The 24382-nt window shown below is 48.1% G+C and overlaps 2 protein-coding genes across 11 annotated transcripts in view; one reads left to right on the top strand and one right to left on the bottom strand.

The window, feature by feature from the left end:
* The window catches only part of LOC121592898, a 42092-nt gene extending 19469 nt beyond the window's left edge, over positions 1-22623 (top strand). The window contains exons 10-12 of one of the 2 annotated variants that reach the window (XM_041914797.1): positions 192-864; positions 21621-21936; positions 22026-22623. In XM_041914797.1, the coding sequence (XP_041770731.1) occupies positions 192-864; positions 21621-21835 (888 nt within the window). In that variant the 3' untranslated portion in view covers positions 21836-21936; positions 22026-22623. The remainder of the gene's footprint in view (positions 1-191; positions 865-21620; positions 21937-22025) is intronic. The other variant, XM_041914799.1, reaches the window with a different exon arrangement.
* Positions 1-24382, bottom strand: part of LOC121592895 (glucose transporter type 1) — a 172973-nt gene that overhangs the window by 118319 nt on the left and 30272 nt on the right. The gene's annotated exons all lie outside the window — the stretch shown is intronic.

The following is a 24382-nucleotide window of genomic DNA, read 5'->3' as shown; positions in this document are numbered from 1 at the left end:
GATGGTACACAGACAGCATCCGCGCCCGGTACACCTGAGACGATTAAAAGCAGCGATGAATAATGTGTTGTTGCGGTTGGGGTACCATCATTCTTTCCTTCACAGTACATTAACTCTCAGCCAACACATACACTCTCTCTCTTCCTCTCTCCCATTGTAACTTACCGATCGTTGCTCTTTTCCTTCCGCAGCTCTTCCTGGACACGCAGGCCATTAACTTTCGCAAGGTGAAAAGTGAGCTCAGCCACATCCACCAGCTCTCCAGCCGGCAGATCCAGTATCTGGACGAGCCGATCGATTCGCTGGTGCAGCTGGCGGTCAGTCCACGTCGGCACCATCGCGACCGTCAGCCATCAACGTTGCGTAATTATGCATCGACACAGTCGTCGGAGTGTGATACGACTTCCTCCCGTGCGCTTCAATCACCTCGCCCGGAGGAGGAGAAGGAGGAGAAGGAGCACAATCAGGCAGCGAAATCTTCACCAAACCGACCCGAGATGGACGTGGCACAGCGAAAAGCTCATTCCAATTGCCGGACCGCCACCACCAGCACGTCGGGCCTCACGCCCGGCGAATCAATGCCTTCGTTAGCGGCGTCGCAATCGGATCGGGATAATGCGACCGGGAGTACGCAGTCGTCTACGCCGAGCTGGATTGACCGACCGCGACGACCGGGCGATGACAATGGCAAAGATAACGAACGCCACCGCCAAGTACCGGGCATCAATCGTGGTGCCGATCACGATGACAACCGCATCCGTCACCGGGCGAGCGATTCGGATTACAGCGCCGGGAAGCTGACCGGACGCCCTCGACCGGACGATGGTGACGCCCAATGGCAGCAATTCGTCGTCGAGCTGGCCGGTGAGTAGTGTGTGCTTGTCTTTGTGTGCGATGCACATCGAAACGTTTTTGTGTTAACCCGGTGTGCCTTCAGTTTGTAAGCTTACTTCCGTGGCGATGCACACGGAAGTGGTTTTTAAGGAGTGATTTTTTTGCGTCGCTGCGTGCCCGTTTCATCGTGTCCATCAAAATTGCTCGCTGCTGTGGAAGAAGCTCACGCGGTAGCTCTCCGTTTTGTTGTTGTTGGTGCCATTCAGCAATGAATCATTCAGTAACGTCATCTGCTTTCGACGAGCGCTGCAATTGTATGCTTTCGCGTTTTGGTTTAGCCGTCTTTGTTGGATTGCGACTTTTTTCGTTTCTTTTCTTCAGTATTGATGTGCACGTCGGCGTGCAATCCCGTGATAGTTGCACAAATTAATGAACAGGATGGGGCCCGGGACAAATGATGAAATTATTTTTTTATGCACGAGAGAGCGCCACCGTTGCCGCATGGGCGTCGAGGTGAGAAAAGTAATTGGAACATGTTGATTTTAATAGTACAACGAGCTTACTATAATGAAGCGCTCGATGTTTGGCATTCACACCTACAGTGCAGTGCTCATTAAAACCAGCAGCTTCCACTCCCCACTCGCCACTGCAGGCACTTGCTTACACATTCCATGGGTGAACCCATGGGCGTCAGCTGCAACAAATCGTTTCCAACTACATACGGCAGCCACGCTGCAAGAGGTTTGTGTCAAACGAATTTATACTACATGTCGCCCGGCCTGTTGACGCATACGTCACCCCAGACTGACACGGTCTGCCCCACCCTCTGCTGCTCCTCAACATCAACAACAGCAGCAACATAAACAAAACCAATGCACATCAACCCATCAGCGACAACCGAACACTCGCGCGCGCCCTCAAAAACTCATCAAACAATTTACTTTATTTATGAAATTAGCTGCCAAACTCGTGCCGTCGCTACATCGGTGCAACAATTTGAACTCGCCTGTCTCCTGCCTTCCCTCTTTACCGCTCAGCCCTGGACTATGGAGGGCAGCTTCGGCTCGGATTCGCCAACAGCCGCCGCTCTAATGCGTGGGATCGTGAATAATTCCTTCGCTGTATCGAGGTCGATCGATTGCAGTCGTGTGTGTGTGTGTGCTTGAGCACGATAACAGCAATAACAGCAAACCGCCAGCAACCAGCAGTGGTGGGGAACAGGGTTTCAGCGGGTGATAGCGAGCAGCAGCAGTAACAGCAATGCAACTTTGTAGTTTGCAACCGGGCGCTTTTAATGGCATCAATAAATAATAGCACAAACGCACCCATGACATTCCATGGCAAGTTTTGTTTGGCTTTTAGTTAGGGTTCCCCGCCGGCCGCAGTTCCCTGACCCCCGGGGCGCTGCTGCTCGCATACATGCGCTCAGTGGAACGCCCTTTTGTGTTTGTACGTGCCTGGAAGGAATCATGACACACTCTGACCGCGGGACACAGACTGGTTGGCTGGTGCTCGCCCGCGTATAAATCATTGAACGTACACATACACACGCGTGCGTATGCACACAAATTTATCGTTTTTGAAACACTAATGTTTCATTAATTATGCTACTTTGGGCAGCTTTTCAGTGGTTTTGTTTGGTTTTGCATTTTGTACTGTTCGGTGCCTGTGCGCTTCACACGCATGTGCCGCGAGTGTTGTTGTTTGGGTGGGGCGGGGGGGGGTGGGGGCCTGTAAAATGAGTGCCGTGATTGAATGTATTTGTTTTACGGTGGCACGTGTGCTATCATCCTGGTCACGGCACCAAAACTGTGTTTCACTAAAACATGTTTTTGTTAATTAAATTTTTCTCAAAAATACAACATTCTTTCCGGGTAACGGAGTCACTTCCCCCAAACTGCGTAAACAATGTTCGCCTTCGCGTCTGGTACCGGTTTGATTTTTTTTCCGGAAAATGCTCTCACAAATTATGAAGCACCATGCGCCTCCATCGACGTCGACGAAACTTTGCGAAACACGAATAATTGAGCCACCTCATTTTCTGCCGCGCCTTCTTGCCGCAGTCAAAAGCCAGCTTGCCGGCAGCTTACAAGACATAGATGGATTATTTAATTTGCACACGAGCTGCTCTTGCCCTACGGCAACGATCTCAACGGGCTCGCTTTGCATCGCTGATCCCTCGGTCCCATCCGCGTTCGGCTTTCGCCTGTGGCTTATTATACGTGGAACAATGAACACCCAATGGGTGTGTGTGTGTCTATGTAGGGGAGTTTTTTTTTTTTGCTGCTACTCATAGCCCCGTTTCATCCCCTTGTGCATGTGAGCGTGCTTAATCGAAATGCTTCGCTAACCTTTTCAACGATCTACCACCGCCGCCGGGATATAGTTTCTTATTTATGCCAGTCGCTTTTTTCCCTCCTGCGTACACCATGTATGTGTGAGCTACAAGCTACACACGCGCCCACAGACACACAGAATAGCAACTTTGTACGTGCGAACATATTGTGTACGGAGTGAAGCAGAGAAAGCTTTCCATAGAGAGTTTTCGCCCGAGCGGAAGAACTTCAAAAAACCCCGGCCATTCGATTTGCCTCAAGGTGAACACAGCCACACACACACACACGCGCGTACGCCTCACAGTTTGTGCAAAAACCCATCGGCGCTTTGTTTGGTGCAAGTTTGACTACAACATAGTCTTCACACACACACAGACACAGGCACACACACATTTACACTTGGTCGGCAACGCACTGGAAAGCGACGGCGAAACAATGATCGATCAAATAATCTCCGTTCCGAATCGCTCATGAATATTCAGTACCGTCGCTTCCGATATGATTTCCTCCCATTTGCCCGCCGTACGCCCTACCTCTTTCCCTTTCCCTCTTGCCACAAGCAAGCAAAAAATGTAAGGATGAAGAAGGCAGGCCGGCACGGAGCCCACACAGCAACGCATCGATGAAATCGTCATCGATCGAAGAATGGCTTCCCGCGTCCGCTACATTACGAGCTTTTAACTTTGTTCGAGTCTTCCCTCTCGCTCTCTCTCTCTCTCTCTCTCTCTCTCTCTCTCTCTCTCTCTCTCTCTCTCTCTCTCTCTCTCTCTCTCTCTCTCTCTCTCTCTATTGTGCATTAAAGAGACACGAATCACGTGGTTTTGGGACCCCGCAAGGTACTCGCAAGCGATCCCAGCGGGTAATCGGAAATGACATGACATGGTCATGGATTCGTTTGCCTGCCGCCTAATTACCTGCTGCCGTACCAGGGCAATCGGGAGGAATGGACCAGCTGAATGTAAGAATGTGTTTGAAAAAAAAAAAGATTCCAAGAAACAAGCAACACATTAAAGGAATGGCTCGATTAGCTCGCCAAGCGCGTCCAACCCCTTCAATCGTACACACTTTCCCAGTGAAACACGCTTCGCAAGAGCGGACTCCTTTGTTGCGAATCGATTGTGCATTCGGACGGTTCTTTGTCCGACGTTTGAGAGTTTGTGCCGTTGTCTGTGTGTGTGTGTGTTGGCGCTTTTTTGTCCGTTTCTTTTTTTTGCCATTCTCTCGACTGCGAATTGTGCGAACCTTTGGTGAACAATGATGCGATGAAACTGCAAGCACAGAGCGCCCGGTCAAACCAGTGGAGGGGGGGGGGGCGAAGTGGGCGAATATTCGATAAATGGGTGGGTGGGGCGGTTTCGGATCGTTTGGAACCAGCATTTTGTTTTGGTGTACCGGGTTGGCAAGTTCAAACACTCCGAAGATACTCCATTCCGAGCATGTGTGTGTGTGTGTGTGTACGGCCATGCGAAACCTCCGATAATGGAGGTAATGTGCATCGGCCGGTTCGCTTTGCCGGGTTCGCAAAATGGCAAAAGCAACGATATCTACGTTTGAGCAACTCGAGGACAGCGTATACATTCCGACTTGGAGCGGTGAAGAAGTGGGGCGGACAGCGAGGGTGGAGCGGAACCGTTTGTTGGAAATTTTCTACCCAATGATAGATCCCGGTTTTTCTCGGAATATTTAACTTTCTATGAGTTGGGGAGGGGGGCGGTGCAGTGGCACACAAACACACACACACAAAGAGCCATAACTCGGCCTCGGTCTTTGTGTGTGCTGTTTGAGTATGTATGAAGCTATCGCGTTTATGCTTGCTTTCGCTCGCTTTTCATGCGTGTGCAAGTGTTACAGTGAGTGGCAAGAAAATGAGCTTGCTTATATGTTTTTGTACATTTATTATATTTTTAACACTTTTTAAACATTTTCTAACGAAGCCACTTTTCAACTTTAGCAGAGATTTTTGTATGTTTCTTTGTTTTAGAACATTATATTGTTATTTTTATTCAATATTTATATACATTTATTGCCCATTTGTCTTTTGCTAGTCCTTCCAATGCAATCAATTAGATGTAAACCAATTTAGCTATAATAATATCAGAGTGGAAATAGATTTCCCAATGTGAGCCTTTTCTGCCGAGACGCACTGTGTACGGATTCCTCGTGCAGCAAAGCGCACCAGTCCATTTTGCACAAAACTCGAATGCACACACACACACACCGCCCCGTCCGATTCAATGCATTCTTTGTCGGCAAACCGTGCGTGCAATTGCGCTTGTGAGTTGTGCCCGCTCGCCTATTTATGTGCTGGCGTATTTTTGTACAGCCCCCCAAAACAGGCTTGAAATATTTTCCATCCATCTGCTGGCAGCGCGCTGCTTTCTAGCTTTGTTTTCACCCGACCGAGCAATGTGATTACATTTTCCACCGTTGATTAGAAACGCCCGTTTCCCTTTGCCATCGTTATATGTGTGTGTGTATATGGGGGAAGAATTTAGCTTCCCAGCAAATACACCTATTGATTACAGGCATTCGATTTTGGTGGAGATTTTGAGCAAAGCGTCGGTTCACTTTTCGACCGATGTAACTGAGCCGCATGCGAATACCATTCCACCCGAGCCAATCTCTCGCTTTGAGGTCATCAAATTGGGCATTCTTTGGCTCGGTTTCGGAGCCACGGCAATTATGGACATTCCACACAGGCACACACGCGTCCGACCTGAAGGCTCGAACGTTAATCTCGCCCAGAAGCGCCAATCCTTCTCACGAAAATGCCTCAATCACTGCGAGCTTCCCGGGCCCGATGGCTATCGCACGCTCTAATCACCTGTCCTCTGGCGGTGATGGAAACACGATTTGGGAAAGGCCCATTTCCCGTGCCAACAGCGATGACGACGGTGACGGCCCCGTCCGATCGTATCAGTCGGCCCAGCGGAATCAAATTCCAATCCACGGAGGCGGCAATTTCTCTACGGCCGAGGCACACCCACACAAACACACACCCACATCCCGTTGTTCAGTCCTGTTTTTCCGGCCAGCGCGGAAACAGCGCCGAGAAGCACCGGGGGGAAAAGGCCGCAATAACCTCGGGGAACTTGGGAGAGACCACTCCACACACTAACCGAGTACGTCTTGGCAAGCCTTCAAACCGATAATAAAGCAATCTTGCCACCGAGTCGACAATCAGCGCCCGCCACCAACCCGACGGAAGAAGGTGAACACGACACTTTGACGGTGGCCAAGAGTAAGAGAGAGATCCGATCGGACACGCGCAACCAAACCAAACGGCGGCTGGGATGCCGAGGTGCCTTTTAATGGCCACATGCCGCTGGAGGTGCAGAGGTACGGTGTGTGTCGCGATGCTCTCTGATTGTGGTCGGGCTCCGGCGAAACTGCAACACGGGGCTCGGGGTTTATATGAGCGCGCGGGTTCATGATTTGCATACGAAACCCATTTGCCCCAGCCCAGGTCGTTTTTCGATGGACGATAATCATCCTTTCCAGCCGTACATCATGGGATGGGAAGGAGTAGAAGAAGAGGGCTTAGGATGGTTTGCAACGGTGTGAGTGAAACGACAAAATGATAGTGATAAAGATAAAGCGTACAGCGTTGAGAGTTGAAGACGGACACAAATGAGCCGGTGGGTGGAAAACACTCGATTTTGGGCTGGAAAATATGGGGCCTGGCAATGATTTTTCTGTCTCCAAACTCGTCCTCTCTTGCAATGGTTGAATCTGTTTTCAATTGCTTTATGTCAGATAAATGCATATATTTTGATATCTTATGTATCACTGCACAAATTGTGCTAAATCGTCGGCCTTCCTACGCTGAATGAGTTCAGTATCAGTTACAGGAATGGTATAGGTTCAGCATCAGATCCAGGACCAGCATGAGGTCATGGTCAGTTTCTGAACCAGTGTGGGTAGTACTGGCACACACGGGTTGGTTTTGGTTTTAGGTCTCTTCAGGGGTTGTCATCAACTCCTCAGTTAAATTTCATTTCGGCGTACACTTCAGAGCTCGATAAACCACATACTTAACGAAGATCCTTGAAATTTCGTTAAGTAGCCCTGAAGCTTGTCTCTATTCTGCAACGTGTTTGAAGGACTCACTTCATGCAAGATTTGATTCCACGGCGGGTGTGTTTTAAGCTGTGTTTTTAACAACCTTATCAATGGATTATCTCTGTTAAATACACTGAAATTAAGGGAAGTTCTTTTCCCATTTGGAGGCGATAAAAACTTTATGCAAAACCATAGCAATAGCTTAAGTTTCTGCGTGGGTTTGTGGTGCTTTTCAATTGAACTCAGAACAATAAATTATTTCTTTGTCGATCTTCTATTTAACTGTTGAAAAATGCTGAGCAATCGCTGATTCTTTTTACTGTTTCTGTTATTTTTGATCTTTCATAAATCTTAAACTTTTCCCCTTCTATCAATCCATCCAGCTTCCATTTGAATTCAATGGCCAACAACAGCAAAATAGATACAGATAACACTGCCGCTTACCGGAGAGAAGATAGAAAAATGCGTCCATCCCAACCCATCCAAACCTCAAAAAAACCACCAACAAAGAGAAGAAACAATTTGCACATTTTTACTATGAAACAACTTCCGGGCGGGGAGCGGGGGGGGGACCTTCTCATCCCCTTCCACTTCGATAAGCCACAGGAAACACACATACAGCGGTCTCATCCCGCCTAACCCCATCACATCCTCTTCACAAGGGCCCGCCCGGGCCGGCTATAAAAACGATCTTCCGCTTTCCACGTTTTGCCCCACTTTCCAGCGGCATTCATCCTGTTCGGCCCGGGCCAACCCTTCCCGGGGTAAACTTCGTGCCCGGGAAGATTTCGATTCGCCGAAAAGGTAATTTCCTCGATTGATGCCCGAAAGCTTCAAATCTTCATTTTTCAACACAAAGACACACACAACTCGGCCAACCCATCTGGAGCTCGCCGCCGTGCTGCGAAATAAACACAAGCACACACACACACACGCGCGCCCACGGAGAGGTAGTCCCACAACTCACCAGCATTCATCCGGCATCATTATCATTATCATCGGCGCGGGCAGGGCGAGGATGATGCTGCTTTGCGTCTCCTTTCTCCTAGCCGAAAACCTCTTTTTTCCGGTGGATGGGGCCAAATATCATCTGCATAAAATATGCTCAGTAATATCAGGTGGAGATGACTGGAGAGGCTGGAGCAGGGACGAGCACGGGCAGGGGAATCGTAAAGTAATGCTGAAAAATCCTACTTGTCGATGTAAAGCCACCGGCTTTCCCCGGGGTTTGTGGTGGAAGGAAGCTATTTTTCTTGCAAGTAAAACCCCGGCCCCGGCCCTTTTTTTTTTTTTGAAGGTGGTGGTGCTGCTGGTGAGGTGGCACAGGGGGCCGCGCACCAGCGGAAATGACGAACCAGTTTCCGTTTTTCAGTAACCCGCGCAGCATGGAAAGGGGTGAAAACTCCTCCGTGGGTTGGGTGGGCAGGGAGACAAGATATTCGTTACTCTAATTTATTCATCCGAACGTGTACTACACAGACAGTTTACAACGAGCTACTTTTTGCGGCAATTTACCTCTCGCACTCCCTTGCTGCGACACCCTGCCCCCGTCAAGAGTGCACGTGTGTGGGAGGAAAACGGTCCCTCCCCATCCATCGCATTCTCTGCCCCGTTAGTCTCTTTTCGATTTTGGAAAAACGTTCATTTGGAAAATGAAAGCAAAATGTGTGCGAAACGCTTCGTTTCGTCCTTATCACGCACCACTCTCGTGCGCGATCTGTCAATGAGGGATGGGATTTTCTCCCTGCAGTAAAGGATGGTCGCGGGGAAGGTTCTTCTTGTTCCTTTCAAAGATCGTAAAACGGCAGCATGGAGAAGAAAGCAAAAAAAAGCGCTCTTACATGTATAACACAGCGTAAGCGCACGAATCGGAACAAAGTTACAATCGAGTGATACAGCACTTTGAAACATACACGGCATGCGAGAGGGAAAGCAAGGGGAGGTTGGATGATGAGGAGGCCAATTCGTGCGTTTCGGGAGGAAAAGTGTATGCGCTTTCCACACACACATACCCACTGCTATGACGGGTTTTTGTTGCTGCCTTTTGCAGGCTGCTTCTCATTTGCCTGGGCCCGCAGATCGAAAGCGCCCACGGGGAAAACGCCAAAAGAAATAGCTTGCGACGGACTGCGGGCCGTCGATTGTGGGTGAACTTTTTCTTCAACATTTTATTGTCCCAGCGTTCCGTTCCAAAAGCAGGGCAAACGGTGTGGAATGAGTTTAATTTCACTTCACTTAAAGGTAATTGAGATAAATGGGTGCCATGTCGCGGACTTTCTTACTACGCGTGTGCAGTGGTGTGCAGGGGAGAGGCAGGAAATGGGAAATGCAGTTTGAGTGATAAAATGACGGCTGAGATTTTAAGATTGTGTTTGTAAGTGTGTGTGTGTGTGTTGCCATTGGTGGAATTTGGGGTCGTAAAACTGAAACTAACGCCATATTGACTGGCTTCAATTAACCGCAAAGTCGTTCGTTCCGCAAGCCGCGTTGTGTGAATGATGTAACGAGGCAGAAAGAGAGAGAGAGACATATATATAGACAGAAAGAATGTATTTTATTGAGTTTGCAACTACAGTGCGGGTCGTATCACTGTAACAATTTGTGTAATGAAGAAAATTCTGCTCACTAAGCGAGCGCAGAAACACCAAATTGGAAGTTATGCAACACGTTGAACAAAACGCCTAAAGGTATGCAAACTGTTTATTTGTATTTCGTTAGTGTTTTTTTTTGCTTTTTAGGCTTTTTTGTGTCACAGCATGCGTTCATACAACGAAAAAACACAATCATCCAATTTATTCTTCAAAGAAAAAAAACCTTCCCCCACCGACACGTTCTTTTGCCGACCTTCCCTCAGCCCTCAAGGTCGGGCCAAATTTTAATTTAAACCATAAACTTATGCAAACCAATACTAACACGAATGGGTGGGTGGGTGAAGGCGGCCTTATCTCGGGTCGTTCAGTGTTTTTCCTGCCGGCCCTCGAGCCGCCGCAGCCGAAAGGCGACCGGGGTAAGAGCATTGGACGAGAGCATTAACTAATCTTTTCCACTGGGCGGTACGGGTGTGTGTGTGTGTGTGTGGGCGTGTGCAAGCGGAAACCAAGATAACCGGATTCGACGGGGTGTGTGTGTGTGTGGGGTGTGTAGGGAAGTAATTGTGGTTTAATTTCGCTGCAACGATCAATTTTGGCGCTGCTTGTTGCCGGTGTGGGTGGTGGAGCTACTGTTGAATAATATTCAAACCTTCACTCGGTCTCGGTCAGACGATTGGAAATATTTAACCTCCACGGATATGGTGGAGATGGAAAGTGGGCGCAGGAGGGAAAATTCGTTTGAAATTATTTGTATGCCACTCGTTCTCTTTCGCTTTTGCCACAAATTTGCAGCCGGAAGAAATCGTTCTTTTGTGAAAAGCGCTGACTAGGTCCATGGAAATTTATTCTAACTCACACCCACTCACACACACAAGGACGAGTTAACGATTGGAGAACGGAGGTTGAAGGGAGGCGGCCCGGACAACAACAAAAAATCGACCCAGACTCGCTCTAAGCGGGCAACAGATGAAAATAAAACGTGCCGCGTAAAATACGCCCTCGCGGTGGAAAATCAATGTATCCCACAGGGTGTGCGGGACGGGAGGAGAACAGGGAAGGAGGGAAACGAGACAATGTCGAACGATGGTCGTTGGCGTCTTCGTCATCGTTGCCGTCGCCGTCATGGTTGGTCGTAGTGTGTGTGTGTGTGTGTGTGCGCGCTAGCACAAATTGAATTTTAAATATTCAATTGAAGGAACATTAATCGTAGCGTAGTGATGCGGATCCCCCCTTTTGCTTAGGAAAGGATGGATGAAGGTGGAGGTGTGGCGGGGTGAGGGGCTGATGATGATGATGGTACAACAATGGGATGGAATCGACTCACCCCGAAAGCTCCTCACGGCTACCGGAAGTGAGTTTTTGACTCTCCAGGAGTGTGTGTGTGTGTACCTGGTGAAAAACACGATCCCTTGCCCTTCTTACAGGGTTATGGTAGTGATGGGAGGTGGTGAAATTTACCTTTTCATGCAGTGCTGGAGCAGGGTAAAAGCAACAGGGGGACAGCGGGGATTACATTCAGCAAACGAGAAAATCACATTCACGTGCGCACACACCACCACCACTCCGCGGGGAGAAATTTGTATGCTTTTGTATGCAAAGTGTGGACAAAAAAAAATTCAGCTGGAAAGAATTGTTCCGCGCGATACACAGCGAGTCCACGGCGAGTTGGCAACTGTGTTGTGCGGGGGAAAGCGTGAATTTAAATCCACCGCTACGATATGAGCACAAAACACACACACACACACACACAAAAGAAATGTGAGGCTGTACAGTGAGCGGCATAAGTCTCGGTCGAATAATATAAATTTCAATAAATGAACCAAAACCAAACGCGGAAACGGCAAAAGCAAGCAGTGAAATTGAAAGAGCAAAGTGGTTTTGTGGAGCGGAGGAGTGAGTTTTTCCGCCTTTCAGGATGAAGGGAGAAGCACAGTGCGGCCACGATAACGCTCCTAGTCTTTCTACTACTCTTCTCATCTGACTGTCCTGCGGAATGGCAACAATTCTCGTCGGATCCTAACAAAACAAAACTGCCAAAGCAAAAATGTCCCATCCCCAAGGCAAAGCGTTCAGAAAGCAAACAGCAGAAATGGAATGACTGGTGTGGGAGGAGGGGAGGCTAAAGTCCTTTGTAGTGGTTTGATGCGCAAGGGAAAAATTCGATACGACGCTGCATGGAAAATGAGTGCGCATCTTGGCGTTTTCCACCACCTTTTGTGGGCATGGGATCAGATTTCCCTTTGCTGTTGCTTGCCCATTGAGTGATGCTATTAATAAGTATACTGCAGAAAGGCGAAGGAATGTGAAGGTGGGAGATTGAAAGAGAAAAAGGAAATAAAATGGGTAAATAAGCGAGGGGTCAATGGCTGAATTCTAGGGTGTTTCGTTTATCTCTTTAAGAAGATGGCAATGAACTTCTTTTTTATTGGCGAAGGTTTCTTGCTTTGAATCTCTTTGCTTTGCTAAGCGCCTGAAGGTATGCAAAGGGATGCTTGTATTTGCGATATGTTAGGAAATTTGGTAGTTTTAAGGTAAATTTCATTAAATAGTGTACGAATAAGAACTAAATGAACAGCTTTAGTTGACCTGATGTGATGAATTAATCCAAAAGTCCGCAAAATCTAGAATTTTCCTGATACTTAGGGTATGAAAAATAGTGCCCACTTTCGTATCATCTCATAAAGCAAATCCAATAAGCATTATAGCTCGACCGTTTCAATTCAACAGCAAACATTACAAAATAAGCAAAACTGACAACTGCCAAAAGGGGTTTTGGGGCTTATTAGAATTATGATTTTGTCACCAAACAAAAGAAATCGTGAAAGCAGTGTTTTACCTTCCCCCTTTTCGGGCAATCTGCTACCGGTCATACAACAAAGCGGTACACAGCGCGCACAGCTTAGGAAAATAAACTCACGATAATGCCGCGCGATAAGCAAAACCACACCCCTCTCTCTCTCTCTCTCTCTCTCTCTCTCTCTCTCTCTCTCTCTCTCTCTCTCTCTCTCTCTCTCTCTCTCTCTCTCTCTCTCTCTCTCTCTCTCTCTCTCTCCGCCACAGTTGCGAACCTTTTGTTTAAAAACTACGCTCCATGCGAGATGTGTGGGTGGGTGGGTAGGCCGGGGGGAGAGAAAAATTGAATCTGGCAGAAAAATTCCGTTCCTTCGTTCGGCGGATTAACCGTGTGTGTACAGTTTTAAAAACTGTGCTTTTTTTGCTGCCGATTCCAACCCACGGGTTCTTTCTTTCGCAAATTTTATCGCACAAAAGCGTTACCGGCGTGCGCGGTGCAAACGACGAACCCGTTTCGTCTCACCTTGTTCGGACCGCTGCGCTGTGGTGGTACTCCGTTCCGTACTTTGCACGGTACCAGCTCCAGTTCAGCGGCATTCGTTGGCTATAAATTAAATAATAAATCCTTTCGTTTCGTTCGTGTAATCCGCTGCTAGCGAAGAGGGGGGTGAATCTCTATGCTGAATTCTATAGATGCAACCAATTCGTGTGAGTTTTTTTTTGCTTTCTTTGTCCTGCGCTTCCAAACCGTTCCCCGTTTCGATAGTTAAAGCATCCTCGGGAGATTGAGAAAGAAGCGCTGTTTTTTGGCTCATTGCTACGCTTTTTTACTGCACAACAGGGTAAAAGGTGAAACAGTCTAACGGTATGAAACGGACAAAGAATGGAAAACGCTGGAGGAGCAGACCCAAAGACCACAAATAAATACTATCGCATACAAATACTTGCCAGCCGTTTGAGGTTGAGGGTAAAAATGCGACGAGAAAAAAAGGGGGGAGGGGGTGAACGGTCCCGAGCTTCATCGGTATTAAAGGATAAGAGGGATGCGAATTTATTGGTACAAAAAAAGTTCTCTCACGTTCTCCCGTCGTCTGATACTGACGGTTGAAAAATATGGAAAACGCGAGGTGCACTGTTGATTAATTTCTTTTGTTTCCATCCCCCCCAGCCCAATGTTTGCCGAACATTTTCCATCACCTGTCGATGGCATTGAGCGGTCGATGGAATGGAACGATCTCCATCGTGGCAGCAGAGCGTCATTTGCCCGGGCCAGTGCAATTCGTCATCAAAGAGCACAGGTGGCTTTGGCTTTGATTCCCTCCTGTCTTTTTTGCTTTTTTTTTGTTTTCCTCTGATAATCCCTGGAAGGCTGGAAATGATTTAAATACACCGAGCGAAAACGGTGCAAAACAAAACTGTAATTACCTTATTTTGTTTCGAGCATGATGATGATGGTGGTGGCCCGGTTACATTGAATGATTTCGATTTATCGCCTCGGGTGTGCCAAAAGCAGCAACAGTACAGAACTGGGTGGATCAAGCGTAAGCCTTTGAATGGGCTGTAAAGACAAAGAGAGAGAGAGAGAGTTAGTTGGAATGGTTTAATATTCGGTCTAAAGCATACATTTAAAGCAATCTAATAGGATTTTTAGCCTTACAAATCATCGATTGCATAAATTTAGGCGCATTGGTGCTTGATTCGAATTCTGCAAAAACGCACCATCGCTCTCTTATTTGTATCATAACAAAGCAAACTTATTCGGACGGTATCTTGGGTCGTTTGCTTATATCTTCCTCACACTTACATTGGTAGTGGCAAACTTCAATCGAATGAAAATTTAATCATGTGTTTTTTCCTTCTTCCAAAGAACGGTCACAAAATTAATCTTCTGCTTGGTAAACATGATTCGGCGTCTAGTTTTTGGCTCATTATTGCGTTCGCCAAATGGGACTTTTCTCCCGGCGCAGCACAAAAAGGTCCCGAAGCATTCCCCCCCCCCTCTTTTCCGAAAAGGATTCTTGAGAAATCCGTACCCTTAGCTGGGGGTGGGGTTCCTGTCCCCGGGAGTTAGTGAAGTCGAGGAGGCCTTTACCCGAAAATTGAGAGCCCCGGGAAGGTTAAAGCCTCGGCGCACAATTTGCTCGAGGCAGTGGAGTGGGCGAGCTTTTCGCCCTGAGTCAATCACGTTACGTCGGGAACAGTTTTTCACATACCCAGGCACCTACCTACCAAGCACACACACACACACACACATGCACACATATGCACAAGAGGTTGGGAGAAGATTTTAATTAAATTTACAACCATTATCACGATACTCTCGGGTCTGCCTGCTCGAGAATGCTCACCGGCGTTGGGGCTGTTTCGGAGGTCACCCTCGGGCGGTGTACGAACATACGAACACAAGGCCTCTGATGTGTTGTGGAGCGATGTAGTAGCATATCCGTTACAGCCGTGCCCCTCCAGCAGCTCTCCAGGAATGTTTTGCTCATTACAAGATGGGTGCAGAAAATTATGATGAAAATAATAACGCACCTTTTTTTTTTTTTTGGTTGAAACGGTAGACGGAAAGGTGACGTATCTTCATTACTCACACACACACACATGAAGCACAGATGTAATGAGCTCTTCCCTCCCGCTGTGCACGAGCCACAAGGGTATGGGAGTTATCTGCACGCGTACAGGATTGCCAAAAAGGTTCCACGATGGTTTTACGAAAAGATAAAATTCGATAGCAAAATATTGTCTCATCGAAGAATTTTAATTAAGTTTAAATTTGATGCTCTCGAGCGTGCGTGTGTGAAAACAAAGCACGTACGTGTGCGTTTCATGTTGTGCTTCCCCCATTTTTACCAAAACCTTAAATTCGCTCTAGAATCTCGCGCGCACGTTTGTACGTTTTACCACCGGCGGAGGAAGCTTAGCCCCAGCCAGTATTGCAACGGGCGAACACGATGTAACACGGTGCTGTCATTCGCTTCCGCATTGTAGACTGCGAGCGTTGCGATCTTGGTACAAACATCCCGGGACTGTGGATGGAAGTTTGTGTTACCGTACCCTCCCGCCAGCGTTGTAATGCTGCCGAGACGACCCAAGCACGAAACTGAAGCACCATCCTCCGTGCTTAATTCTAACCGGAAAAGTTTCATCCAACAGCAGCATCAGCAGCAGCAGCAGCAGAAAGCAAGGATTTACCTTCTCTACGAAAATTCAGGTAGCGCCAAGAGAGGATGCCCCCACACACACACACACTCTTATCGTAGCTTTCGCGGAAAGGGTTTTGCAACCCGGCGGTGGCTCATGGCAATCGCTCCTAATTACCTGCCTTCTCTTGTGGCTGAAACCCGAAAGACCCGAAATCCGCGTGCGAGAACGGCGGAAAGGTGTTGACGATACAGGAATTTTCTCGCAGAAACTATGTTTCGTCCCTGGCGCCGAGGGCATGGTTGTGTGGAACGTTACGGGACGCGACACTTCTTCATTCGCGACAAAACTATTTTCGGAACGCTCGGGCAGACTGGTTTGCTAGGGGAAGGCGGAGGTTCCGGTAGTGTGCTAAAATAAATACATTCGAGTTGAGTCAGCGTCTTCCAGAACCTGGCCAGGGTTCGAGAAAAGCTAATGTTCGATATGAATGCAAACAAGAAGCAAGATAGAATTGTACGCGGAAGCGCCCAAAACTATGCAATCTGTACTACCGAACTGCTCTATTTACATTCCTTCCTCTATTTACCAATTTCCCAGTTCTTATAAAGCTTATTAAGTGTTCGGGAAAGTTTACGAAAGACCCCCTTATTGCCAAACCCTGCCCTACGGAAGAGCGGCGTTCCATCATGTGTCCGCCTGACTCGCAGGATCGCGATTCGCCAAATTGGGTTCGCACGTTTGACGTGGTTTAAAAGTTTGCCCGCGAATCGTCGTTTTGTCACCACGCGCAAGACTTTCGGCGGAGATTCTTCTTCGCGCGGTGAAAAGTTGTGAGTGATTGCAGCGAGATAAAGTTGTGCGCAGGGATCGACCACAAAAAACAACAGGCGGGGAGCGGAATCCCTTGTGCATAGTGTGGCTTGTGTGGCACTGGGTGCGTCATTCTTCCCGGGACGAATGACAGTTGATTGTTAGCAAAGCTCATCCAACCACACACACACAAACACACATGTACACTGTATGGAGTTAGAAAGCGAATCTTAAACACGCTTGCACATGCACTTGTGGGCGCTGGAGTGCAAATGTTCCGCGGCAAACGGTGCCGCTGATAGGTTGATTATCGATTTTGGGTGCGAAAATATGTTTGCCAAAGGCATGCGAGAACACCGCAAGCCGCCGGAAGGCACTGGTATAAACTTTAAAATATTCCATTTCCACACACCAGTGTGAAGGGAATATTGAAATGCCTCACGTTGAATGCAATACACGACTGCTTGTTTTCGATCCTAGCAACGCTTTTGGGGAATTGGAAAATAAGCTCTTTTCCCCCCGCCGTAAAACCATTCCATTGCAATGCCAATCAAATTCACACCCCCACGACGTTACATTGTGCGGGCTGTGTAATTGGAGAAAGAATGTACATATACTTCTTCTTCTTTGGCTCAACAACCGATGCCGGTCAAGGCCTACCAACCCACTTGTGGGGTTGGCTTTCAGTGACTTATTGATTTCCCCCCACAGCAGGATAGTCAGTCCTACGTATGGCGGCACGGTCTATTTGGGGCTTGAACCCATGACGGGCATGTTATTAAGTCGTACGAGTTGACGACTGTACCATGAGACCGGCTCTAGTACAAATGTACATATACACTCAGTCAGAAAAGCTCAGCCCACCCGGTCGAAAAACGGGCTGTGCGAAATCTTTTTTAAATTAAAATCTCCACCCCAGGCTCCCGCCCGAAAATCCCGCTGGACGATGGGCAGCACCCAGTGACGCAACGCAACGCACAGGCCCGGATCACACGTGATCCACCCGTCCATCAGCTGCGTTCGAGTGGATAATGGCCAATCAGTGTTTAATTATTCCACTTAATACACTGCACGTGGCCACCCCTGTGTGCAGCAGCAGCAGCACGCAGTGTGCTTCATTTACCGGACGGCGAAACTACTGGACACCAGCCCAACGCAACGTAATGGCATTATTTTGGGGAAAGCGATGTCGTGTTTGCTTCTGCGGGGGATTTTTTTGTTGTTGCTCCACGCAGAGTGTCAAAAAGGGGTTTTATTTAAACCTTTGGGGGGTTTGCTGTCTTTCCCTCACTCTTTTTGCGCTTTGTTTGCGTTGAAACACAATGAAAGAAATTTAAATTACCGCTCGGGATTGAATTGCATTTTGCGACAATTAAGGCGATAGCTTTGTTCATCCAGGGCGGGTTTCCTCCTGTTTTGCAGCAATTTAATGTCGATGGATTGTTTCTGGAGTAGTCGCTTTATACACTACATGGTAAAAATAATCATAAAGTAATTTGTATTATATGTTCCGATGTAGAGTTGTATAATACGCCTAAAGGTATGCAATCTTCATTACAAACTAACGCTATTCTGGTTCTATTACACCCCAGTGCCGTTCGAGTGCTTTCCATTTCCTTTAAAAATGATAAAAATACACTCCAAATCCAATCGAAAGTGGCGCCCCGGGGTGCGACGCTAACTGAATTTAAATGTAATCACCTAAACTTGTTCAGCGAAACAACAACATTCATCGTAAAACTTCTTCCACTGCTTTGCCTGTTCCACCACTCGACCCGGGTGGTCGAGTGCGCCTTTTTTCCAAATTAAATCGGAACATCCAATCTATGCAAAAGCTTGCAGGTGGGTGAGTGAGTGAAGTGCATAAGAAGCCGTTCTCTCGCCAACCTAAAATAGGGATTGGGTGGGGGAGAAAAATGAACGCATCGCGCTGTGCATTGCAACACACAGTGATTTCATTTCATCGCGTGACACTCCGACCACATTCATCATACCCAGACCTCCGGACCGGAGGTTTACAGAGCATCCTATTCAGGTAATGGAAAACTCGGTCCACCCGCGTGACGGATTTGCGCACTCCAGAGCAGCCACGGTGAAGATCTAAACCCATTTTTCCTGCTGCCCTTTGCTCACTCATCCTCTCTCTCTCCTGGTGGGTCAAAACGCGATGTGTGTTCTGTGTGTCGCACCCTCCGTCCTGAAAGGTTTGCGACTTAATCTCCACCTTTAGCCATGTTGCTCTCTCTCTCTCTCACCCTTGCCAAAGGTCCACGCGAGCAAAGCATGCAAATGGCATTTGCTTGTCCTTCGCCTTTTCCAACTCCCTCGAAAAGGGTGTGTGTGTGTGGGGGGGGACACAGTTGGAGGTGGTGGGGAAAAAATCATCATAATTTTCCATATCTATCTTTCGCTTCCCTCCCAGCGGCTAACCTAATCTGACTAAGAAAGCGGGCACGCAAATGTTATGCTTCCGCGTCCCCGCTTCCTTCGTGCGCGTCTCGCGTGCATTCATAACGCCACTGTCGTACCTGTTTAAGGACACACACACACATACGGACACACGGTCACAGGAGACGCGCGAGATGATGGTGATGAAGCTCAAGCATAAAGCACTTTGGTTCCTGCTTCCCAGAAATGGAACGATGTGTATTCAAAGCTTTCTGTTGTACGTTCTAACGTGCGAGCGCACCGACAGCCGAGCAAAGTGAACTATTACTCGGGTAAAATGGGCCGCAGGATACGCATATACCGGTGAGGGAGGGGGGGGGGATTGTCGACCATCGTGACAGTGGAGGGCTTCATCCTTTCTTCCCCATACCGTCGGCGGATCCTTTCTGTCAGCTTCTTTATGCTGTCCTTTCTTTCCAACTCCGAGCACCGAGAGGGAACGGTGAATTGAATCTTTTCTCATTTTTATACCAACCCATACACACACACACGTACGTTCCCACGTGCCTCAATGTGAAGGGGAGGGACTAGAGTCTCGTTTGCCCCGCGGAGGCTATAGAGAAACCTCACGAACGCAACCTAAAACGCCCCCTTTGAACGCCTTCACCGTGGAGAGGATCTTTGCCTCGCACTAAAATAAAGTCATCAGAATTTTTATCTCCTTTGCCGCGCTTTCCCACCGTGTCCAGCAACCTATTACTGCGTTCCTTTGCCCTCCTTTCCCCTGTGTGTGTGTGTGGCGCGCTTTTTGTTCGTGACGATCCATCCCCCCCTCCCCTTCGCGCGTATGTGTTGGATGGAAAGGGCGCGCGCGAGTAACAAAAAATAATCCCGCGTTGATATCGTTACGTTTTCATTTTCATTTCCCCCTCACACCTCCACCAACAATCTTCAGCGCTTGCTCCTTCTTAAAAAAAAAAAGCTTGGCGCGCGCCATCTTCACACTATTTGCAGTTGACTTCGGGACCCTGACGCGATCCTGACAACGACAGCGCGCGTCCAGGAGAAGGTTGGCGTGAGGAATTATGTTTGCGCGAGCCTTTTGCCCAAAGGGAAGCACGGCAGAGAGAGAGAGAGAGAGAGAGAGAGAGGGAGAGAGGGTTTGGGGTGAAAAGAGGTGGATCATTTCATATCTAGTGTTGTCGCATGTGTTTCATCCCAAATCCCACCCGAGACGCTACCGCTACCGACGCTCCCCCAGCGCATCCTTACGCCCCCCCCTTCCCCCTACCGCAGCTGTTCGCAGCTGTTTTTCAATTTTAAATTGAATTTTCTTTAATTTAAAATATTTTGTGTGTGTGTGTCTGTCGTTCACTTTCGCATTTTGAACCCCTCCGGGAGTGGATGCGGCCTCGGTACGCGCGAAGAATGCGATGTGTGAGGGGCAGAGAGGGGGAGAAAAGGGAAAGGTGGGAAGGGGGGGGGGGAATAAAAACAGGACAAGAAAAGCCCGAACTTCGCGCAAATCCCTGTCTCCGGGGGGTGGTTTTCCCTGATTGGCCGTGGCTCGTTGCGGCGAAAGCTCCATCTGAACAACGTACCAAAACAACGCAGCAAAGAGGGCCTTGAGAGGAGGAGGGGTTGTGTGTGTGTGTGTGTGTGTGTGTCTGGGACCCGCTGCTGTTGCTGTTGCTTATGTGTTGCCCGTAACGCTGAGCAGCTTACACACAACGTCATCTGTCGGGGCAGGATTCTTCTATTTTGCCGTAAAGAGCGTCGTGGAGAAGCGCGCTGCAAGAGTCATGCAGGTCACGACGACGACGACGACAGCGACTTCGGTCCCATCCCGTCGCTGCAACGCTGCTGGAGGGTGCTTCGTGACACTTTCAACGGTTCCCAACTAGCTCCGGCTGCCTCTGGAGGGCAGGGCAAATTGTTTTAAAAGAAAACGCACCACCACTGCCCAGGCGTATGACTTGTGACTGGAATATTTAGTGGATTGGACGCTCTGAGGGGTTTTATCTGGGTGAAGTGGCTGTCTCCCATGCTCGCCGTAAGCCACCAACAACAAGGACTCCCTCCTCCCCCGGAGTGTAAGTAGTTCCAGTTGGTTTTTCACTTGATTGAAATTAAGTGAAAGCAACACATTCCATGTCACGGGCACTTGGCCGAGAGGGAGCGAGCGCGAAATATTAAACTGAAGCCATAATTCCGTCACGTCAAGCGCGCATCATGCAGCGTTTTTGGTACGTGCCGCTGCCCCTGAACGGTCCACTGCAGACTGTGAACGTCGCGCTAGTGAATAGAATAAAACCACTTATCTCTCTCTCTCCCTCTCTCTGCATGTGTGTGTGTGCGGAGCGGATGAAGTGGAAAAGAAGGGAAGGGAACACTGTCGCTCATCATGATATGCTGCATGTCATCAGGAGGAGTCTGTACGCGCTGATGGCTAAAATGAACAAGTAAAATGTAAATTACCTCTAAACCCGTAACACGCAGAGCAGGGAAAGGATGGAACAAGAGAGCACCCTCAGCTCATGTGTGCGTGTGTGTTTCTACTTCTTTTGTAAGCCCGCCAGAAGTTGTCAATACCCTTTTACCTCGGCCCTTGCAGTTATATTTTTGTATTCATTGCCCGATTCCTTTCATGCCTTTGCAGAAAACATCACGCTCCCGTCGTCACCGCGCCCGTTCCGGCACAACCTCTCCATTGCGCAGCTATCCGATCTGGACGACTCGTTGCTGTCGGATGCAGCAGCAGCCCTATCGAAATGCCGTGCCGGTGATGCTACACCATCCTCCCAGGGCAGCAACCTCAGCAACAGCAGCAGCAGCAGCAGCAGCAAATTTACCAAGCAATTACAAACCAAATAACGGAGTGTGCAGTGTGGAAGCGTTCCAGTGGAGCAGAGCAGCAGTTGCTTTGATGTTTGCTGCCCTCGGTCCCTGAGGGGGAGGGGGGTGTTGGGAGGGGGGTAAGTAGTAGAGACACTCGAGGGTTGGTGTAAGTCGTACATGGCACAAATTAAATTGTTCTCCTTCGTTTGACCGGTTTGCCTTCCAGGACGAGCTCTCACGAGGGCATCGAATCGTGCGCTGATGCTAATTAATTTCACATTTCTAACCAGGAGCGACGAGCGGAGAAGGGTGGCGAAAGTGCAGGGAAGGACAAATGTGCCAGTGTGACTTTCAATGCTTAAAGCTGAAATAGTTTTGCTAATTGATAAACGATCCAACGAACTTGTACGGTTGGCGTGTTATGTACGAGTTTAGCACAGGGCAGGATGGACTGATTCACAGTGGTGTGGCATGAGTGCTAGACTCTCACACGGGAGACGTGAGTTTGAATCTCTCAAAATGGGAACGAGTCAAAATGTTACGACGAGTGTGTTTATTTGTGTATCTTTGTTAAAATATTAATTGACTTTACAAAACTTTGTAACGAAGACATATTATTACACCATTTATTTGCACTTTAACGACACCCAAAATCAATCCATTTTAACCTCAAACAAGCAATCAATGCAGCATGAAAATCCCATTTGTTCTGACCACAACTTTCGGAAACCTATTGGAACCCTCTATTCGTACAATAAAACGATCAAAAAATCTCTTTTCCTCCATTACAAAACGAAAGCCAATCACGAATGGTTTAATCTTGAACGTTTAAACTCTTGGCCAAGCAGAGCGAGAGGGGGGGGGGAATGACCTCAAAACTAATCATCCTCCTGCCAGCTCCAACCAACCGGCAAACCGAAACTCGGTGCACTTTTACACCCTTTTTTTCTGGCGGCCGTAGAAAACACAGCGACAAAACTGTTTGCCGTAAGAAATCCCATCGCGCTTCGATCGTAAAATCTCGTTTTTACGATCGAAAAACTTTTCGCGCCTTGAAATCTACTTATCTGTCGGCTTTGCCTGCCTGCCTGGCTGGTCGGTGGTTAGTGCATTTGCGAGAGGGTTTTTTTCTCTGCCGGACCAATCTTATATTTTGTCCGATTTTTCTGATGATCCCCTCTTGATGGACCGTCCAGCACCATTGTCTGTCCAGCGCTGAAACAGCCGTAACCCCTAACACGAAAAAGCAATTAGAGTAAATTTTATCACTCACCAGTTTGGCCCGGCCCCGAACAAAAAACCCCGCTCTAGTATCAACCGTTGGGGAGTGGAAAGAATTGTGGAAACTTTTTTCACGTATGCGAAACAATTTTCTTTGTGAATCTGAACCCATTTCACCGGCACAATTCATTTTTCCGTAAGTACTTTCGGGCTGAAAGTTCTTGCTGCAAAGTTTTGTTTCTCTCAACGGCACACGAAAACAAAAAAACCCCCGCACCGGCAAAAGTTCCACAATGGCGCCGCTATTGTTGCGCTTGGCGTTGGCAGTGGGAATGAAAATGGAGTCAACCTACCGGAACCGAGGCGAGTCGTTAAATTTTTAATCGTCTAGTGGCCACAACAATCGCCAAACAACGGGACCGCGGGCTATCGATGTACACATGTCCGATCGCATCACACATCCTTGCGTCGCTGCAAAGAGCTTTGTCAGAGAGATGTATCAAGGGATTCACTTTACGGGTGAAGTGAAGCAGCAGCCGGGTGGGTTGCCATGATCTGCCGTGCTGAAAGCAATAATATTTTTCTCCATGTCAATTCCCATTAAAAAGTAATAAAGCTAGACAAAATGGCAGGCCCCTTCCCCCAGCGGTTGCTCATATCGTGCTCTGCTCGTGCTGCGCTTGTTTCGTGAAGATGGGTGGTGAAGTGAATCGAAGTTAAATTTAAAACTTTTCTGAGCGGAAATCCACGCAAACCCCCCCCCCCCCACACACACACACACACACACACACACATACGGATACGGACAGAACGATAGCGCACAGCGGGAGCAATAAAAAAGATGTCAGATATTGTTGATTTGTTTTGTCGATGCTTGTCAAGTGAGATTGTGCAGGAAATAAGTGCTGTGAGCTGTGTGGTTGAAAACAGAGCATGATGTCATGCGAATGGCATATCTTCAGGCGTTATTATATCGACTTTAAAAAGTTAGTACGAAGACGCCTAAAACTATGCAATTTTTTTCTACAAATTTCAAAATCTTGGATGTTTCGAGATGATCTGGCTATTTTTCGTACAAAAACTGTACGCGGTTATTATCTTTTCCTTCGCTGTTATGTTTTACAACTTCACCGAGCATCATGAACCAAGCTTGATGGATTCAGCAAGATATGAGTTCTGCTTGCTCTCCTGCTTCACGCTCACCCCGAGATAGGGGACAAACTTTTAAGTTAATTTGTCTTGATTTATATTAAAACTTGAACCATTCCATCTCCCGAAATGCGTTTCGTCGCGCATTTTGATACACTGGCTCGCTCACGAGCTTCAACCGCTCAACTCCATTATCAAACTTTATCCTTGCGG

This window comes from Anopheles merus, chromosome 2L, assembly GCF_017562075.2.
Source record: "Anopheles merus strain MAF chromosome 2L, AmerM5.1, whole genome shotgun sequence".
Lineage (NCBI taxonomy): Eukaryota > Metazoa > Arthropoda > Insecta > Diptera > Culicidae > Anopheles > Anopheles merus.
Note: the sequence above shows the minus strand (reverse complement) of the source record. Positions and strands in the feature narration are given on the sequence as shown.